This window comes from Balaenoptera physalus (assembly GCF_965194825.1).
Source record: "Balaenoptera physalus genome assembly, chromosome: 15".
Lineage (NCBI taxonomy): Eukaryota > Metazoa > Chordata > Mammalia > Artiodactyla > Balaenopteridae > Balaenoptera > Balaenoptera physalus.
Genome location: NC_138894.1, coordinates 65,455,663 through 65,482,508, shown reverse-complemented (window position 1 = coordinate 65,482,508; position 26,846 = coordinate 65,455,663). Strand labels below are relative to the sequence as shown.

General features: G+C 40.3%; 1 protein-coding gene across 13 annotated transcripts in view; it reads right to left on the bottom strand.

Moving 5' to 3' along the window:
- Positions 1-6,812: 6,812 nt before the first annotated feature.
- Positions 6,813-26,846, bottom strand: part of SLC8A1 (solute carrier family 8 member A1) — a 409,941-nt gene continuing 389,907 nt past the window's right edge. For all 13 annotated transcript variants that reach the window (XM_082427686.1, XM_082427683.1, XM_082427687.1 and 10 more), the window contains one exon: positions 6,813-10,165. In XM_082427686.1, coding sequence (XP_082283812.1) covers positions 9,789-10,165 — 377 coding nt within the window. In that variant the 3' untranslated portion in view covers positions 6,813-9,788. The remainder of the gene's footprint in view (positions 10,166-26,846) is intronic.

Here is a 26,846-nt window from a genome sequence, read left to right as displayed (position 1 = left end):
CAATCCTTATTGATGTGCGAGGACTAGGCAGGAAGATAAAGTGACATTTGATATCCTGTCATCAAAGTGATTTCTGACTTTTGATTAAGGGTTGGAAATATTTCCTCAACCTTTTCTTTTTGGTGTGGTTGCAGTCACTTAAAACAAAGCCACTTACTAAGTACAGTGTTAGTTAGTATGGAGACAATCAGAATGGTCTGTGTTTTTGTACAAAACTTCTGGATCAGCCAATGAGGCACCTGTCATTTTTTTTTCTTTTATATCACAAGCTCTGGAATGGTTGTTTCTCCAGGGAGAATTAGGAAATAAAAGGCAGAGTCTGGAGCTGTGTCAGTATCTTCCCACTGAATAAGTGTGGGGAAATATTCCACTGGGAACCATGACAGCTAAAACCTTAGGTGGAAAAGCAGTACATTAAGAGAGGCTGTCCGAAGCCCAGCCCTCCTCTAACCCAGCAGCCTGTGCTGAATCTATGTCATTGTGTTCAAATGTTATTAAATATCTTGTCTGTTGCTTTAAAGGGACCCAAATCAATTCTGGTCTCGTCACAAAACAAACCTAGACTTTGGGTAGAGTCATAATAATACTACCCATGGATCTCACTTTGGTTAGTGGAAGCTTCAAGCTCTGAAGAGGTATCAATTAATTGTGAACAATAACAAAGCAACTATTATTTTCATTTTACTAATGAAATGATTTTTAGAGTTGGAGTGTCAGTGCATTGGCTGGAAAGAAAAAATGCAAGTTTAGACTCCTCACCACTACGTCCAATATTTAGTGTTTGTTGCTTTCTCAGTGTTTTAAAGAATTCGTTCCATGGCAACCAGTTTGGAAAGAGGGATTCACTCTCCAAGCAGGCAACAAGTACGTGATGGAGCTGCATGACTCTGTTTGGAAAGGTTTGAGTCAAACACAACATGCTGGCTCAGAGCAGAAAGGAATCTCTGCAGGTAATATTCACATCAAGTGAAAAAAATCCTTCTTGCATTGTTCTAATGTTCACAGACCATATCCATCGCGGGGCTGAGCAAGGTGGGGATCTGGCTCAAAGATTCGGATTGGTCCCATCTATTTTGCCTGCTTCCTGACGCCATCTAGTAACCAAATGGTGGTGTGATTATGATATTAATAGTGATCCGTCTCCCCTGCCTGCCTGCTTGTTTGCCTCTATATACTGTATGAACGGGATGGGGGAGGGCAGTGGTTGGGTACTGATGTTAGTAAATCCCATGTCTCAATGATCAACATCAATTCTCCTGATAGCTTTGCAAAAATGCAATCTTTGCTCAGAGCTGGGGTTTAAAAGCATCTCTCTTGGTTTTGTGTTTAATATTAAACATTTGAAACAGTCACAGTTTTAAAGAGAAGAAGCAGGTTTAGTTCCTTTTGAAAGGGAGGACAACTCTTTTTTTTTTTTTTTTGGCTTTCTCTCACTGTCCGCAGTTGTTTCTGAAAGATGTGCACAGGGATTAAGGGTCAGAAGTAGGAAAAGGGAGCACTGAAGTAGAGCCACTGATGTAACCTAATGCTCACAGGTTCTTTGGGTGCTTATTGGGAAAATTCCCGATCCATTTTGATGAGGAAGAGACTCATTTGTTTTAGAAAAGTAAATCTATGCAGAGTCTGTGAGACAACCTGAGAATATCAAGAATATTTTAAGCCTCACATATACATCTACCACAGCATCCTCTGTCTCAAAGAAGATTCAGTGTCAAATTTCCTATCAGATTACTGATGGCAGCAAAAACCTGTGCTTAGAGTTTTAGACGGAAATATCAGACATTATTTTCTTGCAAATTGTAACAATAACGTAGCTAACAAAAATAACTTTACGTTTTGGCATGATGCCATCCTTTGCTTAGATCCAATACCACAAAAGTTTAGTTGAGGAAATATCAATAAAATAAAGTCCTTGCAATATTTCCGACAGTAAGTGTCCCAAACAGAGTCCAATATGTAATGAAGCATTTGACTAAATAGGCTCCAGTGACTTGGCATGAACATCACACCCCACTCTGTACCCACTCCTCATCGTTCCCCTTGGAGAAATCTCATGTACCAACTGGTTGAAAGGGCGAGTTTGCCTATTAGTAAGATCTTGGCAGCAAAACACTAAGGGTAAGACAACCAGTGTATATGAGAGTTGAGGGTGGGTTTAGTTGAGAATATCTAAGCTAAACTACAGCTAGTGGAGAATCTACATGTCAGTAGATGATTAGGTATTTGTGGCAAAATTAGGTGGGAGTCCCATTCCTTTTGTCCCAACATGCCAAAACACATTTCTAGAAAATATCAACTAATGTATGGGGGCTGATCTGCTCAGTGATATGTTTCCAGGAAAATATAGCACTCAAATCCCCCAGGATTTGACCTAGATGAGGATTTTTTTTCACGAGCTGTATTCAAAACCCCCCAAAAGACAGAGGGTAGTTGGAAAAGTCAGAAAGGAGCCCTAATTGATCCAAAAAACTTTCTATCAGAAATACTTGCCAAATGAGGAAAGAAAAAAATGAATTTCTTTCTTTTAAAAATCTATGTATGTTTTTAGAAGGATAGATATAATTAACAGTATTCTAAGCAGTTTTCAAACAACTTTGAATTTACATCTTTAACTAAAAAGGAAAAAAAAAATTCAGGAATATGTTTCCTTCCACATCTCTCCCCCCCTTCTCCCATTTATAAGAGATCTGATAAAAAGGAACACCACCCTGACATGGGCTTTTAGGGCAATCCTAGACATCTGAAAATGCCATTCGAGTTCTTTGACATACATCATCTATTTTTGTATTTATGTATCTCTATGCTCTAGGAAGAGATGGGATAGAGGAGATTTACTTCTGAAACCGTATCTGATTCTCACAGAAATAATCTTCAAATTAGCATTTCAAATCTTTTTGCTTGTTTGTTTTTACACTGGTTGAAATGGCAACTTTCCATAAAAAGAAGGTTGAAAACAGCATTTCTATTTGCTGTTCATGAAAAGGTCAGTGTTTCACAAGCCTTTTAACTATTGATAGGTCTGTCTGAGCTTTATCGTTTATTTGGGCTAGATTCAAGCTCAGTATCTCATCTGATGTGTTATTATTTTAAATATTCAAATTATTTCTGAAATGTAAATAACATCAAAATAGAATCAGCCTTTTATAAATGAAATTATCAAGTTATTATGTTGTGAAATTTAGAAACTTCATGGCTTAAAAAAAGAGGATGGAAATTATTGGAGGCATTTTTATGAGACAACTGTATAAGTCCAGTGCATTACACAAAGTAACTCAGCAGTATAGAAAAGTGTGCCAAAAGCATACGTTTTTTTTTTTTTTTTGGTTGCCAGAGCCAAAGGTTATGCATGCTCAGCTTTGATTTTCATATAAAAACTGAGAATGAGAGTGTTAATTGTACTGTTGTTTCTAAAAACTGGGAATCTATCTTCTGTAAGGATAATGGCTTTCAGATATCTTAGACAAGGGTAGCCTGGGATGAGATCTTAACAATTTTCTTTTGGCTAATTCTCTCATTTTTAAATATGTTCTTGTCAAGCACATAGATAATTCTCACCCACATCATTATTTTAGCCATGTTCTTTAATTATATGAGTATCATGAGAATGGAAAATCTTTTAAGATGTCTTCCTTGGGAAGAAATTACAAATTTTAACGTTGAGTATAAGAAGGTAGAGAATTATTTTTCTCACAACTAGACACATGGGCCATATCAGCTTTATCTTAAATATTTATATAATTCAGTCTTTTTAGGTGAAATATTTTGAAAAGTGGTTATATATTTGGTATATATTTAAGAGAAACTGTTCCTTCCACTTGGAAAGAACGGAAGCTTCACACTGCAGGATGGGTCACTGCAAACCTAGGATCATGTTTTTAGGAAAGATCTCCTTGGAGAATTTATCTATTGCTCTACCATGTGGCTTTAAGCTGTCTAATAACAAATGCTGTAAATTAAATGTGGGTTATTTCAACTTGGGAATGTAGGGGAAATGTCTTTGAAAATCTCTAGGCCATATCCTTCCAGGCAAATAAACAATTTCCAGTACAGAGGACTGTATAATCATTCTAGTAAATTAATTCCCTTCTACACTCCTGGATTTGGGTAGGTAGATCTCTTTGCAGTCAACAAATTAGGAGGGCTGGGCTCTGCATTAACTGTCAAAATTGACTCAGTAACATTGAAGTTAGCTAATTTCTCTCTTGGTGTGTTTGGTTACTAATGTGAATTTCCCTACCATTTGCATATCATGAATGTAATAACTACAGAGAAGCGTTTGATCCACTCATATTTCTTGGAGGCATGGAAGCTATATATGATGTGTTTCGACGGTTACACACTTCACGTTTGGAGATGGACGTGGGGGTCTTTATCCTCGACCCATACCTACATATATTTATAGAATAAAAGGCTAGGTAGGTGGGCACTAAAACATGAAGCATGTGATCCAGAGAGGAACAAAATGAACAGTGCTGCTGCAGGGTGTAGCTGTAGGGTCTAGTCCTGTCCTAAACATTTATAGAGATACCACTGTCTGATGACTGTTTTCCAGGTGGAACGTCATTATATTTGACTTTCCAATAACAAATTCACTTTCAATAAAACATGACCAGAGTATTTTTAGTATGAACCTTTTGCGCATTGCTGAGAGGTAATCGTAAACACTACTAAGAGTAATGAATATGATGGGAATAGCCATGGAAGAACTACAAAGGTTGGAAATCGGGGGAAAAAAAGGCTAAGATTGCATATTCCCAAGGGGACACCTCTCTGGATCTTTGAAAAAAGGTTAGACTGCATGATTCTAAAGAATGTGAGCAGGTTAAGCATCTGTAAAACACTGCATTGATTACCAGGCAATTCTGGGCAAGCAATTCTTCCTGTAAAGACACGGGTCATCATTCTAACTACAAAGTTATGTTGCTTTTTTGAAGTTATAATGTTCTGTTCTACAAATCAATCAATCAATGAAAATAATTTATACAATGACCACTGATTTAAAAGTCCCATAGGAGATTCAATCAGAGGACCTTTGACAAAATGGAAATTGGGAGAGCCTCTGAATGCATCTTTTGGATATCTTGGCAGGGAAAAAGTCACAGCTAGATACTCACCCATTTCTCATTGCCTGGAATGCTGAAGCACTCTCTCCCTTGGGAGTCCCACCACTTAGTGGTTGCTCCTTCTATAGGTAAGACATTCTCTGCTTTGGGAGATGATTAACCGTGGCCGGATTAAGCTCTAAAAATTAAGTGTCTCTTACAATTGTTTCCCCTTCCTATGCTATCTTTGCAGGTGAAATACCATCAGGACCGACCAACACTTGACATATGTTGGGTGGAAGACAATGAATGTGGCTAGAGGTGATAAGAACACAATGGTTGGAAAGAAGAACAGAAATGCAATCCATTACCAGAATCTGTAAGTAGAGCTGAATGAAAGTTAACGAATCCACTCATCACAGCACCTTTCTTTCTTTGTAAGATAAATATGATTTCTGTATGTCTCTTCTATGAGATATGCTTGTTTATCAATTGAAAGGCTCAATTTTACCAACAGCTGGAATGTCTTGGCCAAGTGCAGTGATTACTACAACAAGAGCCAAGTGCCATTTTTAGGTCACTGTAAGATCCAGTGTCGTACATGGTTGATCATGAAATGGCCAAATATTCTTGAAGTTATGAAACTATACTCATGACTTGCTCTGGATATAACTGCCCACAATCAGACACAGACAGAAAACCATAATCAAAAGAGAAACTACACATCTTGAGCCAGGAAACACTGAAAGAAGTCTTAAAGGAGTTGATTTACATTCTTGAGAAAGTGAAGTTTTGTCACCATTAGAGAATGTAGGGCTTCATCATCTACCAGAGGAAATTTGTTATTTTTCTGATTGCTCCCACAGTGTTCTCAGATGTAAGCAGCCAAACTGGTGAATCTCACTTAGACAGATTAGGAGCAGGGGCCCTGGGCTGTGGAATTGACAATGAATCTAGCCCCCTGTGGACAAGACCATGTGTACAATGATCTTTTATTAATCGTGAGACCACTGTGGGGGGGAAGGTATTGCATTAGGAAGTCTCATTGTGGATGAGAGCCACCTATCAAAATAGCTGCAGAGTTGAAGACAGCATGCTTTATAAGAAAAAATTATAAGAAGAAAAAACTTAGTGTGTTTATGCTGTGAGCCACCAGAGCAAAGCTCTATAAAACCTTCACTGGTGGAAGGCTTGAATCGGAATCTTTGAAAGAATAAAATTAGCTTATAAGAGGTTAGAATCATTGGGCCACGGCATTTTGCTGAAGAGTTGCTAAACAGTCAAGGCTACTCTGGTCACTGAATTATTCCTTTTGCCGTTAAAGAAGTAGATGTTGGCTGCTCATTCTGTGTTAAACCAAAGACTGGGTCCCAGGAGACACATTAATTGTTGATCCAAGAAAATTACCTTCCCATAGGAAAGCGTTCTGTGTATGACCATATATGGATATAATATGGGAATTCTAAAGAATAACATGAGGAATTCTAAAGAAAAATTTAAAGACAATGAGATGCATAAAGTATCATTTATCTCAATATTCTGACCCTGTGCTCCTTTGGGACATTAAAAGGAAACAATGCACGACCAAAGGGTTGACATTTGCCAAGTCGAATACTCGGCATCTGTTTTCTTTCTTTTGGATGAGGATACCAATTGCACAATAATACCTTTTTGGTCTTTATTTCTTCAAAACATGAAAACAAAAGATGAAGCAGATGACAATGAGAAGAGAGAAAACATTCCATACAGAATATGCTGTATCACTAGTGATTAAATCAGAAACAATTAGAAACTTTATTTGTCTGTGTCAATAGTGTGTACCATTTATAAGGAACAGCACAATTAGTGCACTTCCCCCCCCAAGCTGTGCATAATACACACAAAATAATCAAACAAAATAATTTTACACGACTATAATTACTAATACAACCCTGAACAACCAGAATCATATTTTCTCTAAAACATGAAAATTTAAAAAGCAAACAAACCAAAAAGCTTTGAAATTGAAGTTGACCAACACCAAGGATTTCTTAAAGTCCTTTGTGAAAATTTGCTATGGGATTATTAACATTCCAAATATGGCTAGAAAGGAGGGCAAAGTCTTTCTAATGTTTCAACAACTCATATCCCTTGACAATTTACTTGGTGTTTCTAGGCTAGCTTTCTATTTAATAAATCTTCAAAAAAAAAAAAAAAAAGGGTTAGAGTTTGCCCTCAAAGGAGTTAGTCAGGCCACCAGTGTGTTGGGCCATGACAGGTAGGGGTGAGGCTCCAAGAGAGAGGAGAAATTGTAGAGCTGTGGGGGGCATAGAAAAGTACTGCTGTCCAACAAAGTTAAAAATTGGGGTTAATTGGGCCTTCTCAGTGATCTGGATCACCAACACAATTGCCTTACTTGGTTTAAAATGGGAAGATGTGCAGATCTGCAAGATTGGCTAAGGACACATAGAATGCTTTTCGTACCCTATGCCTTATACTGTCGCAGTTAAAGAAAATCTTAGATATTTAGACAAGAGGGTTTCAGAATTGTGTTTTTCTCCTCAGATCAAACTGTTTCCATGTGGCTGTGTTAACCCCCTCTGGGCAGGGATCTGGGCTGTCTTGTCCATGGTTTCGTCCCCAAGAGCTAGCACAGTACCTGGCATATTGAGTGGGTAACCAGCGTTTAATTATTCATTCGGTCACCCAATGTTTATTAAATGATGAATGAGCGTGATTATTAAGTGGAAGAAAATACAAATTAAAATTGTTGAGAGTTAAGTACCTTTGAATCAATACAGAGGGCTTAGGGGTGTCTCCGGCCTGGGATTCTTTATGGATAGAGAAGTGTCTGAGAGGGGACCTAAGTCATTCCATTTATACCTCATTCATGGACTCATGGCTTTGGAATGTTGGGTTTATCCACACTCTCTGATACTGTGAAACAGAAAGAGCCATTCCTTTTCCAGGGTTAAAAATCTCCCAGGGCAATGCTCCTGGGAGGCACTAATCATCCCATTTAATTGCTTCCTCCTTAGTCCCAAGTAGAGAAGATACACTTTTAAAGGCCTGTTGCTCACCATGGCTTCTTTCCTCCTCAGGAACTGCAGATACAATCAGAGGGGCCTGGACGGTGAAAGAAACAGGGCTCCAAATTGCCTTTTACATACAAAAATAAAATGAACAAACCAGCACTATCTACCATCTGTGCCAGACAGAGCAGATGTGAAATAAATACTTTGGGGGCAGGGGTGTTGTGGGAACGGAGGCTTTCAAAGCTCAGGCAAATCTAACACATCCCCTTCTCTACATGCCGTTCTCCTTGGCCTTCCTGAACCAACAGGTGAGTTTTTGAGGCTCTGATGTGTACCAAGTGGCTAATTTTCCATGAAGATACTTTGTAGTTTGCCTACTGTCCTCTCAATAGCTTTAACTTCCCATGTTAACAGTTATTGCTTCTTAGAAATGAACATGCAGATCCACGAATAAGCCATTTCCTCCTTTTATCCCTAATCAAACTCAATAACAACACAAAAGTTACAACTCAGGTGAAAAGAAAACTCACTTATGTCTTCAATGTCCAATCAATCAATCAACGTTGCCCAATGGGAGAACAGTATATGCTATACTCTACTATATACAGATACGCTTTGTTTTGTTGTATTTGTGTTTCATCCATGCACTGTGTAACAGGTATCACGACAACATTCCCAAACAGGCACATGAAGGAGGAGCAAATGTTCAGTCATGGCTGGAACAGGAGTGTGCAGGCCATGGATGCTTTTGAAAACAAAACTGATGGACGACCCCAGGCAAGAGCAACATGGGACTGGGACACGTACTGATGCAAATGGAAAAGGATGATGTGCTTTTGGAATGGGGTTATTCTTCCTGTTTGTATGAGGGGTGGTGAGCAGGAGGGGAGGACGGTTGGGATGGGGGGGCCTGGGGGGTTAGCAGGGCTGGAACACCAGAATATAAGGGCCTTGCTAATCACAGTCTGGCGCTAAAGAGATAAGAAAGGATTTTGCGTGTTCCTGGGAATCTAGGCACGATGTTCCTGTACCTGGTGAACAAGAGTGCCCGGCCTCCTATCTTTCACTGTCAGACTCTATCTATCTAGGACCATGACTATTCTGGGCTCCATTCCAGCTGCCAGGTTTCTTCTTGGAGGCAGCTTCACACCTCTGCTCCCATCCCAGAGATGAGCATGAAATTTAGTTATATGGTGAAGACATGCTTCTTTCTTCTTCCATGCCCATTTCCTCTCTTAATCCAAAATAATTTTTTAAATGTTTGGGGGAAGGGAGAGTAATCTCGATGATTTCCATTTTCACCCAAAACCCATTTGCATTTAGATAGGTCTTCACCTCCCACAGGAGAAGCCAAAACCCTGAACCTCCCCAAAAAAACAAAACGAAAGCCTAACATCAACTACCTCCCCAAACCCCCGCCCAAAACAAGCAAAAACAAACAGAAAACAAATGAAAGACTTAACGATTTATGAAGCCGGGGAGAACACACAGCCCTCAGAGGCTGAGCTGCAAAGATGGCCCTGCCTCCACGCCTGGTTCAACGTGACGAGGCCCCTGGGAACAGGAGGTGATGCCTTCTCACTCCGGCCCTAGTACAGAGTCTGCTCGTGAAGCTGGATTCCATCAGCAGGTAAGTGGACATGACAAATGTCAGTTTCTTCTGTTCGTTATACATAATTTTTTATGTATATATATGTATATATATATAAATTTACTACATCTGATTGTTCCTTTAGAAGCCTTTTATGTGGCAGTAGGCCTCCAGGGAGGAGAAGAAAATGTACAAGAGCCACAGGAGCACAAAGAGGCAGGATGTGAGGAGCTTGGCAGTCCGGGGCCCACCCAGCTCACCTCCGATTTCTGGCCTCCGCCGATACAGCAGCACCCCGACATTGATGAAAGCAAAGATGGTGAAGAGAGTGACGGAGAAAGCTAGCGTGCCAGGGGACACTTTGAACTGTTCCCCGTTGGCCGCATGGTAGATGGCAGCGATGGACCAGGCCACGCCAATTCCCAGGAAGACATTCACTGCGTTGCTGCCTGTGACGTTACCTATGGATGCATCTGCGTACTGGTCCTGGGTGGCGGCCACTTTGCTTGCAAATGTGTCTGTGGAGGAAGAAGAAAAAGGCGATGACACTGAGCCACTTAAAGAGGTCTGTGGAGTGCTGGCAGCTTCCGCTGTGTACTCTGGACTCAAACCCTCGACGGAAACCCCGTGACCAGGACCGAGCTTCGATGTTCCCTCGAGTCCCAGTCGTGGGGGCAGAACGACAGGATCCAGGTATCAGGACTTGCTGACTTACAGGTGACCTTGCTCAAGTTCTTTACCCACAGATACCACGGTTCTTGGTAACACTGAGTTTGCAGGGAGGCATTTTTCAGAGCGTTATCACGGCCTATCTACATCAGAATCAGATGGGGTCCTTTTTTTTTTTTAATTTTATTTATTTATTTATTTATGGCTGTGTTGGGTCTTCGTTTCTGTGCGAGGGCTTTCTCTAGTTTGCGGCAAGTGGGGGCCACTCTTCATCGCGGTGCGCGGGCCTCTCACTATCGCGGCCTCTCTTGTTGCGGAGCACAGGCTCAGCAATTGTGGCTCACGGGCCTAGTCGCTCCGCGGCATGTGGGTTCTTCCCAGACCAGGGCTCGAACCCGTGGCCCCTGCATTGGCAGGCAGATTCTCAACCACTGCGCCACCAGGGAAGCCCAGAGATGGGGTCCTTCGTAAGAATGAATATTACCAGGCTCCGGCCAGCCGTGCTAGATCATAGCTGCCGGGACTCAGGAACATGTTTTTACAACATGCCAAAAGATTCTAGGTCAGTGAAGTTTGAGAATGGCTGCTGAAGGGTATTACTGAAGGCTGCCGTAGCATCAGCTCTAGCTTATAGATGAGAAGGTTCAGGGGTCAGGAAAGATTTCCAAAGATTCAAGAGCAAGTCAGTGGTGGAAGTGAAACTAACTGACCCATGATAACAACGGACATTTGCCCTAGAGCCTTACAGATAGGAAAGCAGATTCACCTATGTTATTGTGTTGATGGTGACAACAATTCTATGAGGAGAGGAAACGTTATAGGTGAGGATACTGGCCTCAGAGAGGTGCCACATCACACAGCAAGGAAGAAGCCATGTTAAGGCTTGAGCTCAGGCCTCCTGCCTTCATGCAAATGCTGTTCATCGTTCCATCTCACCCTTCCCTGGCCTGGCATGTTAATGGCCATCCTCACAGCTCTCTGTTCACCAAGAATCCTGTATGCATCTTTTCTCTGAAGCTGGGAAAATCATCCACTTCCTTTCTCTACAGGGAGTAGGACAAGATTGACTTACACTGGGTCTTACACTGGGTGAGTAGAGCACAGGGGCTTAGTGCAAACTTGAGTCAGAGGGTGTCGAATTCTGCCTGCACAACTGCATGTGTGACCCCAGGCAGATTACTTAATTTTTCTGAGACTCAATTTCCTAATCTGTGAAATGAGGATAGTAATGCCCACTTCAGAGTGCTTTTGTTAAATTGAGCTATTATATGTAAAATGCCAACGTTTCTTTGTACAAAGCAAGAGTAGCTCTTTTTGTCGCTTTGGGAAGACGATGTGAATGGAGCTGCCTAGATCCATTTATTAAAAGTTGACGCTGGATCTGAAATAGCTCCCTTTATTAAGAATGTGAACAGGACTTGTAAGATATTCAACTTCCTTCCTATATGCTCACCTAGTTACTGGTATCAAAGCCCTTTCAGTTACCTCTGCAAAATACGTTGCACAGTCGGTTTAGAGTAGATATTAGTAACTGTCAAATTGCACTCACGTTTGCAAAGCCAGCAATGGCAGGTATGCTGTTACTACAAGGCATTATGCTCTGAGCGTGCGTGTAGCTGTGTGATATCTGGATTACTCTCTCCCCTCTGTTGCTATTCGTGGCCACTTCCAATGAGGATGCTACATAAAGCACGTACGTTTCTATCAGCCTGTAGATTCTTGTGCTTTTACCATGGGTGCTGAGAGGCTACTGGCTCTGTGGTGTCACATTCTTTCTGAAAGGGAAGTGGTTAACCTTGAGGGCCCACCTCACTGATTCTGACCTGTCTGTGACGGAAAGCAGATTTTAGTTACTGTTTTATAAAGAGGCGGACTGCTTACTCTGTGCTACACATGTTACACGGATATTTTCATTCAACCCTCTTATCAACCTTAGAGAGTAGATGCTATTATTCCGCTTTTACAATGTGGGAAACAGTGATGTTGTGATAGTAGCCTCTTGGACAGGGTGTCCGTCAACAAAGCAAGGATTTTTGAAACCAAATCTGTTTGATTTCAGAGCCCCTTCTCACCCTAGACCTCACCGCCCCTCCTAGGAAGGCTAAAGGTTTCCTTCCCTCTCGGTCCATTTCAGGTTGCCCTGTTCCTTCCACTCAGAAACCTTGCAGCAGCTCCATCCTGTATCAGTGAGAGCAAAGACTGAAGGAGGTATAGGCAGCTTGCTAACCTGCCCTGCTGGATGGGGTGCTGCCTTTTTGCATTCGTGATCGATCACACACTGCAGCCCTCTCAGGACTATCACAACAGAGGCCGGTGAGTAAAAGCCCAGTGAGACGATCTTCACGGTCTCTTGCTGTTCATTATTAAGAGTTGTTAGGACCTGACACAGCAGCAGCCTCAAAAACAATGAAGTCATTTTGCTTTGACTTTTCGAGGACAGACAGCTCAGCGAGGAAAGTAAAGGAACAGAGTGTAAAGCAGGAGAAAGCCACTTAACAGCTCAGCTGCTGCTGAGGACCCCCTGAGATGTTATTATGCCCTGACATGCCTGCTGGCGGCGCCTAGTGACTGGGGGGTGCCTTCCCCCCACCCCCATGCTGCAGGGGCGGGGACCTGGCATGTTCCACGGCATACGCATGCATACCTCCCCCGGCACGCTGTATGTGGCACACTAGACTTCCTGGGTGCCCCATCTCCACTCGGAAACCCTGGACTTTCTGGATGGCATCTCTGCGGCGGCCCAGAAGGGAATGAGGCACAAATTCAAAGATTCACTGGGCCCTCCTGGGTCTGCAGGGACTTCTTCTCCCTTAAGCCATTTTTCAATAGTCTATTAATGTGAATAGCACATGAGAATTCTTGTAATAATAGGTTCCTGTTTACAAATGCCTTTCTTTTTGGATGCTCTGAAAATTAGTTGCCAAAGTGATTAGCTCCTCACATAAATGAAACAAGTTCGGGCCTCTGAATCAGGGAGGTTTTTTTTTTTTTTTTACCTGGGTTACACAGCAGACCTTTGCTTTTCAATTCAAAAGCTGTGTAAGAAAAATTGTAGAAACACAAGTAAATCCAAACCATCAGCCTTAACTGCAACAGAGACAACTCTGTTTTCCAAATGAAGTGTGACGGAATCTCCCCAAACTACCTTCTCTCACCGCTGCTTAGTGCACAGACCAGCAGACCACAGACTGCAGGCGAGGCCCTGCCAAGCCCGACCCTGAACGCCAAGCCCGCAACCTGCTGATGGCTGAACAAGGCAAAAGCCACTCAAAGGCCATTCCCCAGAGTGAAGTCCAAACACGGACTATTGACATGGCGTAAGCATATTCAGAACTTGGCCCGTTACATACAAACATACATGAATCAGATTTCCACTGTGATTGGTACAAACTAAGTTATGTTGATAATCATGTACATATGTGTGTATATCTATACCTACATATATACTTCAGGTTAGTATTCTAATAGTAATTTTTGCTTCTAACTCCCACCTTGAATTCTAATGAATTTTATTTTTATATTTTTCCTTTCTTATAAACATCTTTATTCTCAAACTTCAGTTCTAGTCATTGCTCACATATTATAATTTGTTTGCAATGTCTTTTATTATCTAATAAGATTCACAATAGGAATACTCTAGGCACATGAACTAGTCACTATTCTGAGCCCTTTGATCAGCCCCTGTAAACTTCTTGACGGAAATGCAAGCGCTAAAATTATACTCCTTTTTTTTTTTTTTTTTTTTTTTTTGGCCGCACTGCAAGGCATGCAGGACCTTAGTTCCCTGGCCAGGGATCAAACCCGCGCCCCCTAAATTCTAATAAATTTTAAATTAGTCGTAGAGTTTTAAACTTTTGGTCCTGCCTCCTTGGTACCCACTAACAGGGAAGATCTGTTTGGGAGGCCGTGTGGCTGGAATTAAGCCACATGTTACAGAGTCAGGACATAATTGTTCTCTGCGTCTAACCTTGGCGGCTAAGTCAGCTAGTCAATATGCAGAAATATTGACTAGATATCAGCACACTCCCCTTTCCTCCAGAAATTATTTTTTAACTGAACTTCTCAAACTTTATCGCTGCATACAGACTAAGCCTCAAACATCTCTTCTGTAAAAAGGAGAGTTCTTACAGCCCTGCAGGTCACAGGCAGGGTTTACGTATTACCTAGAGTACCAGCCCACGTGGTTTATCTTCGTCTAGACTCTTAGCACGTGCTGGGGGCCAGCTGTGCAACTCTCAAGCGCTTCGCGCTCAGGAGCAGATTTTGACTGGAGCCCAGCCTGCTACGGGGGCATGGTAGCTGCCTCCCATCACCTGTGAATTACTGATGACGCAGGGGACAGGCCAGGTGGTTCAGAGCTTCCTGCTGCGCTAGTGGGAGAAGTCTCATCAAGGGGACCCTCTGTGCTCTTCTGTCAGTCAGTGTGTTCTTGGGCAAGACACTCACTCTCTGGGGGGGTTCTGGTTTCCTAACTTTACTGTTTGGGTGGTACACAGAATACATCAAGAGACTAAATTCATATATATGGTTTTGGTGGGATTTTTCTTTTTTGCAGGCGTTTGTACATGACCACCCACCTTCCTTCAAATTGACGAATGATGACGATATCTCATTTTAAAGAATAAATGACCTAGATGAAATAGTCAAAGTGATCTCTAGACCTGAAGATCTTGCCAGTGATGAAACTGTGGCAATATTTATGGAGTTGAACCACACAGCACAGGGTCATTTGACCTCTTAAAAATAGGTAAGAAATGTTGGCAAGGTTACTTACTTCAAATCACATGAACATTTATATGAGTGTAGCCATGCAATAACTGGTGGCAGTGATGACTGCTTCAGATACTGTGTATCATGTCAATCAAGTGTGCATATCACTGGCACTGAAAATACTGGGAGAGCCAAGTTAAAAAAAAAAAATGAAGATCTGGGGCTCCACCCTTCACCCACTTAATCAGACTCTCTGAGAAAAAGACACAGGAATACGCATTTTAATAAATGCCTGAGGTGGCTAGCTTTTACACCAAGGTTCAAGAACCACAGCTCTCAGGCATGGAAATGGAAGCTACCACTCCCAGTGCCCACAGTCTGGGGGGGCCTTGCTGGCAGGAAGAGATGTTTGAGTTTCAGGGAAGCAGCTAATTGAGGAGAGACAGTGATGCCCTCTGATAGAGTGGTCATTTGCTCATAAAACAGCTTGGTGGAGGGGCTGGGACTGCTTGACCATGAAGTCTCCCACTCTCAAGTTGTGCTATACTCTTAATTTTTTTTGAAAAAAAAAAAAAAAAACCCATTCCAGCATGGCAACTATAAAAGGCCAAGGAAAGAGTGAAATTTACTTAAATTAGTTGAATTCTGGCTCTTTCACTTGCCAGGTAAGAAGCTTAACCTACTTTAATATGGTTTTGAGGGAAATGAGTTAACATGACAGTGCTCAGAATAGGGCCTGGTACTTAACGAGTGCTCAATATTAGCAATTATTTTTATAATACAACAGAGCCAGATCCCAAGAGAATCCGTAAGTGGTCTGGACTTGTGAGTTACTGTGATGATTCTAAACTTCTGGGGAGTTATAACACCCTTTAAAGACATATTAACTTTATGGTCCCAGGTATTTAAAAATGTGGTAGAAAATATAATTATTCTTAAAATCAAAGAGATTTTTAGTTTGAAAATTCCATATAACCTAAGTCATAAAAAAGACATGAGAGATCTGGTTTATGGTCCGAATTTTACTAGTGACTGAAAGGCAGACCTCTTTGCTTAAACAACGTATGTATTCCTCTCTATTCTTTCCTCTCTTCTATGCACTTTTTGTTTCCCTCTTTGAGGATTCAAATGGAAATTTTATTTATGTACTAATTCCTCTGTCACTAAGAACCTTAAACAAGTTTTTGCTTTTGGTTGTGATATTTATTTACCCTAGTAAATATGAAACCCACACTTTCTTACTTACATACACATATTCCCTTCACTGGTTCAAACGAAAAGAAACCTTGTTTGGCATCCAAGTGAAGTTTAAGAGGTCAGGGAATTACTGATGTTTGACTGAATAATGACCAGTTAGGAGAGGAGTTGTAAAAACTGAAAAAGGGAAAAACACTTAAAATTTCTGCCCATAAAAACTGTCCCTGAAAAAGAAATGGAGACAATGACACCTATTTTTAGAAGAGAAGAAAAAAGAGGTAAGTGAAAAGCTCAAGAGGACTCATGTTGGCAGGTCAGAACACCTGTTTCTACTCATTTTTATCACCAGGGTAACTTTTGAAAAATACCAAATTGTGAGGTCCACTCTGAGTTTCTGCTTCCTTGGTCTGGAATGCGGTCTGAGCACTGGCATCTTTTAAAGCTCCCCAAGCGGACTGAGGTCCACTAACCAACTACTCAGAGCCCTTGCTTCACCCTCTGTGTAAGGACAACGGCACCTTCCCTGGATTAGCTGAGATAATGCATGGAATAGCTCTGACATGTAGGTCAACAAAATCAGTATTTTGGGAACAACAGGGTGGAGACAGGATAGCAGAGTAGAAGGACGTGAGCTCACCTCTTCTTATGAAAACACCAAAATCACAACTAACTGCTGAAAAACCATCAACAATAAAAAACACTGGAACTTACCAAAAAACTTACCCTAAATCCAAAGCCAAAGAAGCCACAATGAGCTGGTAGGAGGGGCTCAACTGTGATAAAATCAAATCCCATACCCACTGGGTGGGCAACCCACAAACTGGAAAATAATTATGTCACAGAAGTCCTCACAAGAGTGAAAGCTCTGAGCCCCATGTCAGGCTCCCAGCCTGGGGGGTCTGGCAACAGGAGGTGGAAGCCCCAGAGAATCTGGCTTTGAAGGCCAGCAGGGTTTCATCACAGGAATTCCACAGGACTGGGGGAAACAGAAACTCCACTCTTGGAGGGCACACACACACAAGGTCTTATGCACACCAGGACCCAGTGAAAAAAGCAGTGGCCTCATAAGGGCCTGGGCCAGACCTACCTGCTGGTGGTGGAGGGTCTCCTGCGGAGGCAGGGGTGGCTGTGGCTCACTGTGGGGACAAGGACACTGGCAGTGGTAGTTCTGGGGAGTACTCATTGGTGTGAGTCCTTGGGGAGGCCACCATTTTCTCACCAAGACCTGGCCCCACCCAACAGGCTGTAGGCTCCAGTGCTGGGACTCCTCAGTCCAGACACCCAACAGGGCAGGAACACAGCCCCACCCATCAGCAGCCAGGCTGCTTAAAGTCTTCCTGAGCATATAGCTGCCCACTAAACTCACCCCTTGACATGGCCCTGGCCACCAGAGGGACATACCCAGTTCCACCCACCAGTGGGCAGGAACCAGTCTCTCCCACCAGGAAACTTGCACAAGCCTCTGAGACAACCTCATCCACCAGGGGCCAGACAGCAGGAACAAGAAGAACTACAATCCTGCAGCCTGTGGAACAGAAACTGCAATCACAGAAAGTGAGACAAAATGAGACAGGAGAGGAAATGTCCCAGATGAAGGAACAAGATAAAAACCACAGAAGAACAACTAAGTGAAGGGGCAATAGGCAATCTACCCAAAAAAGAATTCAGAGTAATGATAGTGATCCAAGATCTTGGAAAAAGAATGGAGGGACGGAGCAAGAAGATACAAGAAATGTTTAACAAAGGCCTAGAAGAACTAACAAACAGAGAGGAACAATACAATAACTGAAATGAAAAATAAACTAGAAGGAATCAAGAGCAGAATAAGTGAGGCGGAACAACAGATAAGTGACCTGGAAGACAGAATGGTGAAAACCACTGCCAAGGAACAGAATAAAGAATGAAAAGAAATGAGGACAGTCTAGGGGACAACATTGCACACACCAACATTCACATTAAAGGGGTCCCAGAAGGAGAAGAGAGAGAGAGAGAAACGACCTGAGAAAATACTTGAAGAGATAACAGCTGAAAACTTCCCTAACCTGGGAAAGGAACCAATCACCCAAGTCCAGGAAACACAGAGAGAGAGTCCCATACAGGATAAACCCAAGGAGGAACACACCAAGACACAGAGTACTCAATCTGACAAAAATTAAAGACAAAGAAAAAATATTAAAGGCAACAAGGGGAAAGCAACAAATAACATACAAGGGAACTCCCATAAGGTTATCAACTGATTTCTCAGCAGAAACTCTGTAGGCCAGAAGGGAGTGGCACAATATATTTAAAATGATGAAAGGGAAGAACCTGCAACCAAGAAGACTCTATCCAACACTGCTCTCATTCAGATTCAACGGAGAAATCAAAAGCTTTACAGACAAGCAAAAGCTAAGAGAATTCAGCACCACCAAACCAGCTCTACAACAAATGCTAAAGGAATTTCTCTAGGTGGAAAAGAAAAGGTCACAACTAGAAACAAGAAAATTATGAATGGAAAAGCTCACCTGTAAAGGCAAACATATAGTAAAGGTAGGAAATTACCCATACACAAATATGATATCAAAACCAGCAATCATGAGAAGAGGAGAGCAAAACTGCAGGATATTGGAAATGCATTGGAAATTAAAAGGCCAGCAACTTAAAACAATCTTGTTTATATACAGATTGCTATATCAAAACCTCATGGTAACCAAACTGAAAATCTACAATAGATATACACACAAAAAAGAAAAAGGAATCCAAACACAACACTAAAGTTAGTCATCAAATCACAAGAGAAGAGAACAAAAGAGGAGGGAAGAAAAAAGGCCTACAAAAACGAACCAAAAACAATTAAGAAAATGGCAATAAGAGATACATATTGATAATTACCTTAAATGGATTAAATGCTCCAACCAAAAGACATAGACTGGCTGAATGGATACAAAAACAAGACCCGTATACAGGCTGTCTACAAGAGACCCACTTCAGATCTAGAGACACATACAGACTGAAAACAAGGGGATGGAAAAAGCTATTCCATGCAAATGGAAACCAAAAGAAAGCTGGAGTAGCAATGCTCATATCAGACAAAATAGACTTTAAAATAAAGAATGTTACAAGAGACAAGGAAGGACACTCCATAATGATCAAGGGATCAATCCAAGAAGAAAATATAACAATTGTAAATATACACGCACCCAACATAGGAGCACCTCAATACATAAGGCAACTGCTAACAGCTCTAAAAGAGGAAATCAACAGTAACACAATAATAGTAGGGGACTTTAACACCCCACTTTCACCAACAGACACATCATCCAAAATGAAAATAAATAAGGAAACAGAGGACTTAAACAACACATTAGACCAGATGGATTTAACTAATATTTATAGAGCATTCCATCTAAAAGCACCAGAACACACATTCTTCTCAAGTGCACATGGAACATTCTCCAGGACTGATCACATGCTGGGCCAAAAAGCAAGCTTCAGTAAATTTAAGAAAATTCAAATCATATCAAGCATCTTTTCTGACCACAACACTTTGAGGTTAGAAATCAACTACAAGAAAAAAAAAACTGTAAAAAACACAAACACATGGAGACTAAACAATATGCTACTAAACAACCAATGGATCACTAACAAAAAAATCAAAGAGGAAATAAAAAAATACCTAGAGACAAATGAAAAGGAAAGCACAACAATCTCAAGCCTATGGGATGCAGCAAAAGCACTTCTAAGAGGGAAGTTTATAGCAATACAATCTTACCTCAGGAAACAAGGAAAACCTCAAACAACCTAACCTTATACCTAAAGAAACTAGAGAAAGAAGAACAAACAAAACCCAAAGTTTTGTTTGTAGAAGGAAAGAAAGTTAGTAGAAGGAAAGAAATCATAAAGATCAGAAATAAATGAAATATAGATGAAGGAAACAATAGAAAAGATAAATGAAGCTAAAAGCTGGTTCTTTGAGATTAACAAAATTGATAAACCTTTAGCCAGACCCATCAAAAAAAAAAGAGGGAGAAGGCGCAAATCAATAAAATTAGATATGAAAAAGAAGAAGTTACAATGGAAGCCACAGAAATACAAAGGATCATAAGAGACTACTACAAGCAACTATACGCCAATAAAATGGACAACCTAGAAGAAATGGACAAATTCTTAGAAAGGTACAGTCTCCCAAGACTGAACCAGGAAGAAAGAGAAAACATGAACAGATCAATCACATGTACTGAAATTGAAACTGTGATTTAAAAACTCCCAACAAACAAAAGTCCAGGACCAGATGGCTTCACAGGCAAATTTTATCAAACATTTAGAGAAGAGTTAACACATATCCTTCTGAAACTCTTCCAAAAAATTGCAGAGGAAGGAATGCTCCTAAACTCATTCTATGAGGCCACCATCACCCTGATACCAAAACCAGACAAAGATACCATAAAAAAAAGAAAATTACAGGCCAGTATCACTGATGAACATAGATGCAAAAATCCTAAACAAAATACTAGCAAACTGAATCCAAAAATACATTAAAAGGATCATATACCATGATCATGTGGGATTTATCCTGGGGATGCAAGGATTTTTCAATATCCACAAATTAATCAGTGTGATACACCACATCAACAAGTTGAAGAATAAAAACCATATGGTCATCTCAATAGATGCAGAAAAAGCTTTTGACAAAATTCAACACTGATTTATTATAAAAACTCTCCAGAAAGTGGGCATAGGGGGAACCTACCTCAACATAATAAAGGCCATATATGACAAACCTACAGCTATCATTCTCAGTGGTGAAAAGCTGAGAGCATTTCCTCTAAGAGCATTTCCTCTAAGATCAGGAACAAGACAAGGATGTCCACTCTCACCTCTTTTTTCAACTTAGTTTTGGATGTCCTAGCCATGGCAATCAGAGAAGAAAAATAAAAGTAATCCAAATTGGAAAAGAAGAAGTAAAACTGTCACTGTTGGCAGATGACACGATACTATACATAGAAAATCTTAAAGATGCCACCAGAAAACTACTAGAGCTCATCAATGAATTGGTAAAGTTGCAGGATACAAAATTAATACACAGAATCTGTTGCATTTCTATACACTGACAACAAAAGATCAGAAGGGGAAGTTAAACAATCCCATTTACCAACACATCAAAAAGAATAAAATACCTAGGAATTAACCTACCTAAGGATGCAAAAGACCAGTACTCTGAAAACTGTAAGATGCTGATGAAAGAAATCAAAGATGACACAAACACATGGAAAGAGCTAGTGTGTTCTGGGATTGGAGGAATCAATATTGTGAAAATGACTGTATTACCCAAGGCAATCTGCAGATTCAATGCAATCCCTATTAAATTACCAATGGCATTTTTCACAGAACTAGAGCAAAAAATCCTAAAATTTGTATCGAGACACAAAAAATCCCGAATAAGCAAAGCAAACTTGAGAAAGAAAAATGAAGCTGGAGGAATCAGGCTCCCTGATTTCAGACTATACTACAAAGCTACAGTCATCAAAAGAGTACGGTACTGGCACAGAAAAAGAAATATAGATCAATGGAACAGGATAGAAAGCCCAGAAATAAACCCACGCACCTATGGTCAGTTAATCTATGTCAAAGGAGGTAAGACTATACAGTGGAGAAAAATAGTCTCATCAATAAATGGTGCTTGGAAAACTGCACAGCTACATGTAACAGAATGAAATTAGAACATTCTTTAACACCATATACAAAAACAAACTCAAAATGGATTAAAGACCTAAATGTAAGACCTGATACTATAAAACTCCTAGAGGAAAACATAGGCAGAACACTCTGACATAAATCACAGCAACATCCTTTTCGACTGTCTCCTAGGGTAATAGAAATAAAAATAAAAATAAACAAATGGGACCTAATTAAACTCAGAAGCTTTTGCACAGCAATGGAAATCATAAACAAAATGAAAAGATAACCCACAGAATGGGAGAAAATATTTGCAAATGATGCAACCGACTAATTAATAAGGAATTAATCTCCAAAATTTACAAACAGCTCATGCATCCCAGTATCAAAAAAACAAACAACCCAATCAAAAAATAGGCAGAAGACCTAAATAGACATTTCCCCAAGGAAGACATACAGATAGCCAAGAGGCACATGTAAAGATGCGCAACATCACTAATTATTAGAGAAATGCAAATCAAAACTACAATGAGATATCACCTCACACCAGTCAGAATGGTCATCATCAAAAAGTCTACAAATAATAAATGCTGGAGAGGGTGTGGAGAAAAGGGAACCCTCCTACACTGTTGTTGGGAATGTAAATTTGTACAACTACTATGGAGAACAGTATGGGGGGTTCCTTAAAAAACTAAAAATAGAACTACCCTATGATCCAGCAATCCCACTCATGGGCATATATCCAGAGAAAACCATGGTTTGAAAGGATACATGCATCCCAATGTTCATTGCAGCATGGTTTACAATAGCCAAGACATGGAGGCAAACTAAGTGTCCATCAACAGAGGAATGGATAAAGAAGATGTGGTACATATATACAATGGACTATTACTCAGCCATAAAAATAATGAAATAATGCCATTTGCAGCAATATGGATGGACCTAGAGATTATCATACTAAGTGAAGTAAGTCAGACAGAGAAAGACAAACATCATATGATATCGCTTCTATTTGGAATCTAAAAAAATGATACAAACGAACTTATTTGCAAAACAGAAACAGATGGACAGAAAACAAACTTATGGTTACCAAAGGGGAAAGGTGTGGGGGGAGGGATAAACTGGAAGTACGGGATTGACACATACACACTGCTAGATAACCAACAAGGACCTACTGTATAGCACAGGGAACTCTGCTCAATATTCTGTAATAACCTAAATGGGAAAATAATTTGAAAAAGAATAGCTACATGTATATGTATAACTGAATCACTTTGCCGTACCTGAAACTAACACAACATTGTTAATCAACTATACTCCAATATAAAATAAAAAGTTAAAAAAAATCAACATTTTGTTATCAGATAATTTTTCGTTTTGATATGTTAACTTGAATGTTTGCACTTTGCAGGGCTACCGCTGGGACTTAATTTTCCTATGATGTATCTGAAATCCTGGTATATTTCAAGTTCAAAGAAAGATTAATTCCAAATAAAATAGAAAAATAATAGGGGTTTATTTATCAGGGAACACAAGGCAGAGAAGAGAATGAGCGATAACCAGCAGTGCTATTTGACCTGCCTTCCAAACTAATTTGATACATGTTCTCAAAAACAGTAAACACTCCACTCCTAAACATACCTATAACATAGAGTCCCATAACAGGATTGTTTTTCAGAGCAACGTTCATGAATGTCCAAGAGTGGATCCAAGGTTCCCCTTCCTTGTTCAAGCTCTTAGCTTCATGGCGTTTGCTAAAATTTTCTAAAGTCCGTGATTCTAAGTCTTTGATGTTAGTATAAACACTTTGAGCCTTCCAAAGAGCTCTGATGGTTTATCTGAGATGGGGCTCTTCAATTTCTCAGTCATCTGTTCCCCCCTTCTCACTCTCGATCCTGAAAAGAACCTTAAATCAACTAGCTGGGTGTAGAGGAAAGAAACTGTGTTCTGACCTGCTGTCTCTTGAGACCTGGATTAACACGGTTCTGGAGTGGATCAGATTATGTATGCGTGGTACCCTGGGAGTCCTGCTTGTTTACTTCCCCAAATAAAAATGTTGATGCAGATTATAGTGGTGGACATTCCAATGTGTGCCTTATCAAGTAAGGGGTACAAGGCTGACTGACTTTAAAGAAGTCTCCTTGCTCTGGTAAACCAGCAGCTGGATGACGACATGGTGTCCGACAGTTCCCAGTTGGTCCATGTGAGGTAATGGTTCTGCTTAGCATGGAGATATTGGGTTGGCCAAACAGTTCATTCCATTAGTGAATACATTGTTCAATAATATTCTTGGTGAAAATAAAAAATGTCTTTTATTTTCACTTAAAACCGAATGAACTGTTTGGCCAACCCAATATTTAGTAAGCTGAGGCCAACTGTGAGTGGCCAGTTTGGTCACCTGAGTCTATGTTGCTCTGGATAACGATTACTGTTACTGAAGAATGCCAGTCCTAATAACTCTGGCCAGCATAATATATCTTGTTATGGTAGTAAGGAGCCTAAGCTTAAGTAAGACCTGGTTCTACTCACATTTGTCATGCACTGGCCGTGTGACCTCAGTATAACCTCCCTAATAAGCCTCTGAAACCTCATCTGTAAAAGAGGTGAAATACAAGTCCTCATGTGTATGGCTGTTAAGATAATTAAAAGAAGTGATGCAAAAAGGCTTAGTGTGGTGTCTGGAAATTAGTAGGTGCACAACAAATGCTACCTATTATTATATTTCAGAAATCTTTGTTCTGGTGATAACAAAGGAAATGATGATATTAAGATCTTTTATTATGGTTTCCTTCAGCCAGGTGATTTAGGGTTAATAGGCCTTATGCAGGATTATGGGAAAATGTGGTTCTGTGTTTGATGTCCAGAAATGATAGAGGAGATAAGGACAACAATAGTTAACATTTATACGGCTTCCTATGTGAAGCACTATACGTACATAGATTCTCATTTTATCCACAAACAGCCCTTTAATGTGGCTACTATTATCATCCCTATTTAACAGATGAGACAACTGAAGCCCAGAGTATAAGAAATTTGACCAAAGTTACATAGTCAATAAGAGGTGAAGCTAGGATTCAGACCAAAGGAGTGTGACCCTAGCTGGAGTGCACGTTCTTAACCACAAGTCCATGGGGTGTTGGTAAGGACTAGATAACTGACATACTTTAAACTTGAAAATGGACAAAGGGTTCAAAGAAAATGTACAGAAACTACATCACATTCAACTATGATTGTAAGTACATGGTGTTAAAACTGCTGATCATTTTGAGAGATCAATGACTGATAAAGTAATTGTTTTGACTCCTTATGTTTCTGGCTCCTCCCAGGATTACATTTACCCTGTCTTTAACCCATAAAAATGGGTTTGAATGAATCTACATTAAAAAAATAAAGTCTTTGATATTTTGAATTTTTAGCCATTAATTCTCTTACTCTTATAATGAAGCTTTAATAATACCAAATCCATGAGGGTAAAAAAATCAGTAAGATGTAGTCAAGCAACATTTTCAGAAGGAAAAAAGGAAGGGCAGAATTGGGACCAAAACAAAGAGCTGAATTAATTGTCACTTTCCTAAGCCATGTTGGTTTGTTATTAGAAAGATACAACTGAAACTCCCTTCTTGCCTCAAAAACAGTCCAGAGCTGCCCTGCACAAAAAATTGTCCCCCATTTTGCTTCTCCCTCCTTCTCTCTCTTAACCTTCCTTGCATTTGAAGCCTGGTTCTTTCTTGTATGCTTTGTTCTATTTTTGGGAACATCCATCTCTCATCTGAATCTTCTCAAGTCCTCTCCCTCCTCTTTTGTAGTCCTACTTTAGACATGGTAAAGCGAAAGGTCCCCCAAGTCTCACTAGAGCTAAATATAGCTGAGAAGGATCTGAAAGAAAAATCTGGAGAAAAATGAAAACAGAAACCCTTGCTCTCACCTCCAGGTAGCCTTAATGAGTCACAGTGGAAACTCCCTGTCTGGTGGCTATATGGTGTGATTCTAAGTCTATGGATCTAGACAATACACTGAAGACACTCAACCTTTGCTTTTACCCTGTGGGTGTCTATGCAGCTTTTTATCCTACACAGAAATTCTCTTTTTGAAGAGGTTGCTTTGTGTATTATAAGCTCAGGAGAACATAAAAATTATTAAAAGTAGGCAAATGGAGGCAACTCAATAAACATAAAAGGCCAGTGCATACAACTTCAACCCAGCACTGGAGGCAGCAGGTGAGACTTGAGGGGGTTCTGGAAAGTTCTGACAATTCTCCCATTTCTGGTTCCTCCTTTCCTTGACTTGGTGTAACATTTCTCCCATTAATCCATTCCTATGAATTATATGGTGCAAAAAGACATATGTCCATCAAAAGTCTTAAAAACCCACAAAATTTTTGGTCAAGCAATTCTACTTCTGGGAATTTAGAAGTAATTTTACAAGTGTGAAAGTTTTATGTATGGGGATGGTCAGAGCACAGTTTTTATGTCAGAGAAAAATTAGCAACAACTGAATTGTCCATAATTTTGGTAAAATAAATTGCAACTTCATATAACATAATATTGTGTAATTGTTAAAATGACATAATGGTACACTAACTAGCAAAGAAAAATGTTCATGATGCATTGCTAAGAGAAAAAGCAGGTTATATAACTATGTCTAGTATGAGTCCATTAAAAAGTGGGGGTAAATATTTGACATGTCTCTGTATACACATTTTTGTGCAATTTATTTATGTATCCCAGGATTTTAAAATCTGAAAGATGGGAAATCAAGATGGAGTAAGAGGACATGGAACTCCCATCCCCCCATGAATAATTCTCACTTAAAACTAACTGGAAACTGGTAGAAGGACTCCTATACAACCAAGGCTGTAAGAAAGATACACACATAGGTAGGAAGGAAGAAAAGTGATTAGTTCAGGACCTGGGCCCCTAGAAGGGGACTCAAGAGGAAAAGGGAGATTACGAGAGTGGACCTGTGGAG